This window comes from Rhinopithecus bieti, unplaced genomic scaffold, assembly GCF_001698545.2.
Source record: "Rhinopithecus bieti isolate Rb0 unplaced genomic scaffold, ASM169854v2 scaffold_6933, whole genome shotgun sequence".
In the NCBI taxonomy this organism is placed as follows: domain Eukaryota; kingdom Metazoa; phylum Chordata; class Mammalia; order Primates; family Cercopithecidae; genus Rhinopithecus; species Rhinopithecus bieti.
Window position 1 is genome coordinate 254,582 of NW_016805426.1, and position 3,161 is coordinate 257,742.

The 3,161-nt window shown below is 58.3% G+C and overlaps 1 protein-coding gene across 1 annotated transcript; it reads left to right on the forward strand.

The window, feature by feature from the left end:
• Positions 1–2,257, forward strand: CALML3 (calmodulin like 3). The gene has a single exon (XM_017872430.1). The coding sequence runs from the start codon at positions 1,074–1,076 to the stop codon at positions 1,521–1,523; it is 450 nt and encodes a 149-aa protein (XP_017727919.1). The 5' UTR covers positions 1–1,073; the 3' UTR covers positions 1,524–2,257.
• Positions 2,258–3,161: the final 904 nt, after the last annotated feature.

The window sequence follows — 3,161 nt, forward strand, 5'->3', positions numbered from 1 at the left end:
CTGGGGCACTGCGGACTAGACGATGAAGTGGGACTTCCTGACTGAGCCCTTCAAGGGCTCCTTTGTCTCTCCTCCTTGTCCCCTCCCTCACGGGCCTGCAGCCCCACTGATCATCTGCCAGCCCTTGGCCCCGCCATGCCCACTCCAGCCTAGACGGCTGCTTCTCAGAAGAGGGTCTGTCCTTGACCAGGCCGAAAGGTGACCTCGGGGTCCTGTCCATCACCACCTTGTATGTCCGTCAGCATGTATCAATAATCCCTAATTGCCTTGTTTGCATTCCTCGATTAGTTTACCTGCAAACTAGCTGTCTTGCTAGTTAACCTCACGAGAACTGGGGGTAGCTTGCCCCTCCCACTGTGTTCCCAGCTTCCAGAGTGACACTGCACATAGTAGGCACTCAATAAATATCTGTGAAAGGGTGGATGAGTAAATGGGTTGGAGGAAACCCCTCCTTATTCATGTCCATTCTGAAGATAAGAAAACTCCCTGCTTCTACCTGAAGGAAAAACCTTCCTCCTCCAAAAACCCTCAGATGCTATATAAGGCTTTAGAAACCAAAGGCAAGGAAGTTTCTTCCATCTGCCTTTCATCCTGCAAAAAGCCCTCCACTCAAGGGAAGAAAGGGCACTGGAGTTAATTGAGTGGGAGACAGGGGGCAGGTGGGAGATCTGGAGGGAGGAGAGAAAGGGGAATTCAGGAGGAAGGAGTCCAGCGTGGATTGCTCCAAAGCTTGCCCACCACGCCCTGACTGCAGGTGTGACTCCGGGGCCCCTGTGGCTCTGCTGGGTCCGGGTGCAGGCAGGCACAGAGGTGCTGGCGTCAGCTCAATTCGCAGGCCCTGGACTCCTGTCTAAACAGGACAGGCCCGGGCAACCGCAGGGCAGGGGCGTCTGCCAATGTTGGGGGAGGACTCTGCTGCTTCTTAAGCTCCAGCGACTCAAGCCAGGGCGAGACAGCCCGCCGGCCGCCGGATCTCCACCTGCCACCCCAGAGCTGGGACAGCAGCCGGGCTCCGGCACTGGGAGGGAGACCCCGCCGTGGCCTCTTCTGCCACCCACGCCCCCAGCCCTGGCATGGCCGACCAGCTGACAGAGGAGCAGATCACAGAATTCAAGGAGGCCTTCTCCCTGTTTGACAAGGACGGGGACGGCTGCATCACCACCGGCGAGCTGGGCACGGTCATGCGCTCCCTGGGCCAGAACCCCACGGAGGCCGAGCTGCGGGACATGTTGAGTGAGATCGACCGGGACGGCAACGGCACCGTGGACTTCCCCGAGTTCCTGGGCATGATGGCCAAGAAGATGAAGGACACGGACAACGAGGAGGAGATCCGCGAGGCCTTCCGCGTGTTCGACAAGGACGGCAACGGCTTCGTCAGCGCCGCCGAGCTGCGCCACGTCATGACCCGGCTGGGGGAGAAGCTGAGTGACGAGGAGGTGGACGAGATGATCCGGGCCGCAGACACGGATGGAGACGGACAGGTGAACTACGAGGAGTTTGTCCGTGTGCTGGTGTCCAAGTGAGGCCGGCGCCCACCATGCTCCTGGGCGCCCACTCGGCCCGCAGGGCAGGAACCCCGGGCCTCTAGCCTCCTCCTCCATCCCCGCTGCCTCCCCGGGGCACGGTGGCGTCTTCCTGGGCGTGGTTGATTCCGCCCACCTCTCTGCATCCCACTTCCCGCATCTCTTCTCTGCTCTCCTGCCGACCTTCCCACCTGCTCCTCTGAATGACATGGAACTCTCCCGCTCCAAGCAAACCGTGAAACCCTCCCCACTCGGGAGAAGCAGAGCTGACCTTAGGACCAAGCACCAGGGCAGGTTGCGCTGACTCTGTGGCCAGTCAGGATGGACACAGGGTGACCCCTTAGAGCACCCAGGCAAGAGCCCTAACAGGCACCCAATGCCCAGGCCAGGGCGGCTGCAGCCCTCAGCCTACGCCAGGATATCCGCAGGCTCCTGGACTGGAGGCTCCCTCCGCAGTCGGATTCTGGAGGGTGGGAGGCCTCTTGGCCTGCAGTAAGGGGTGCTGATGGGGACTGTGGCCACAGAGGTTAGGCCTCCTGAAAACAGCACTGCCTTCCACGCTGCCCCAGCTTGCCCCTTTCCTTGTCGGCCAACCCGCCGTGATTCATCCTCTGAAGCTGGGAGTGAAACCGGGTCAGCTGTAACCTGTTCCTATTCATCTGGAAGGAGGGAGGCTTGGAAGAGCAGGGGAGGGGAGCCGCAGGGAAATAAATGAGATATTCGTTCTTATTTCATTTTCTTTTTTCTGGTTCCCATGGAAATGATCCTTGTTAAATTCAGGGTTGAAACGAGGCGGGAATCTCCATTTTTGTGCTTTTTGAAAATGCAATGAATTCCTATGGGGGGGGGTGCGGTGCCTTAGAGAGAGAGAAGTCTGGATGAGGGAAATCTTGAATATTCTCAATCAAATGGATACGCTGGCAGCAAAGAGTGGTTAAAAGTCCATCAGGACTTGAAAGACCTGAGTCCATTATGTTGAGAAGGGACCTGCTGATTGCTTTTATTCCCCTTGGCAAGTGCTCCCTGGTTGTGAAGTGCCAGGCACTGGAAGATGGTGAGGGGCTGGGGGGCACAATGGGCACACACAGTGTAAGAGCCATTCAGAGGTATTAGTCCTGCCCTAGCCCTGCAAGCGGCCGGCAACACCCAGAGAAGGTTGAAGGGGCCCTGCCAGAGATCCCTGCAGTTCTAAAGGGAGGTGTGTTTTGCAGGGTGGGCCCTAGACGGAGCTCATCAGAAAAGGCCATGGTGGATGCATCCTGTCTCCCTGACACCCCAACCCGACCCACCACCACCCGGTGTTTCCTCCTTTGTAAAACAAAGAACTGGGCCCCAGCCCCGGCCTTGCCATCATCACTGTGCCACTGGGACCTCCAGGACGACAGTACCCTCCTGCCACCTGCTTGGGCTCAGGGCACCATCAAGCACTTGGCCTGCATAGACACTTGGCACTTGCCCCTGTGGGGCAGCCACTATTATTACCTTCCTTATCTTACAAACAAGGAAGTGGAGACACAGAGGGATTCAGAAAGCAGCCCTGGGTCCCGCCAGTGGGTAAGAGTCAGAGCTGGGATTTTAGTCAGGCCTGTGCCCCAACCACTCAGCTACAGGCCCACCACCAACCTGTGCCCCCACCAT

Bases quoted from the DNA above. Each gene is read 5' to 3' on its own strand.
- CALML3 (XM_017872430.1), top strand. From the start codon at position 1,074: ATGGCCGACCAGCTGACAGAGGAGCAGATCACAGAATTCAAGGAGGCC.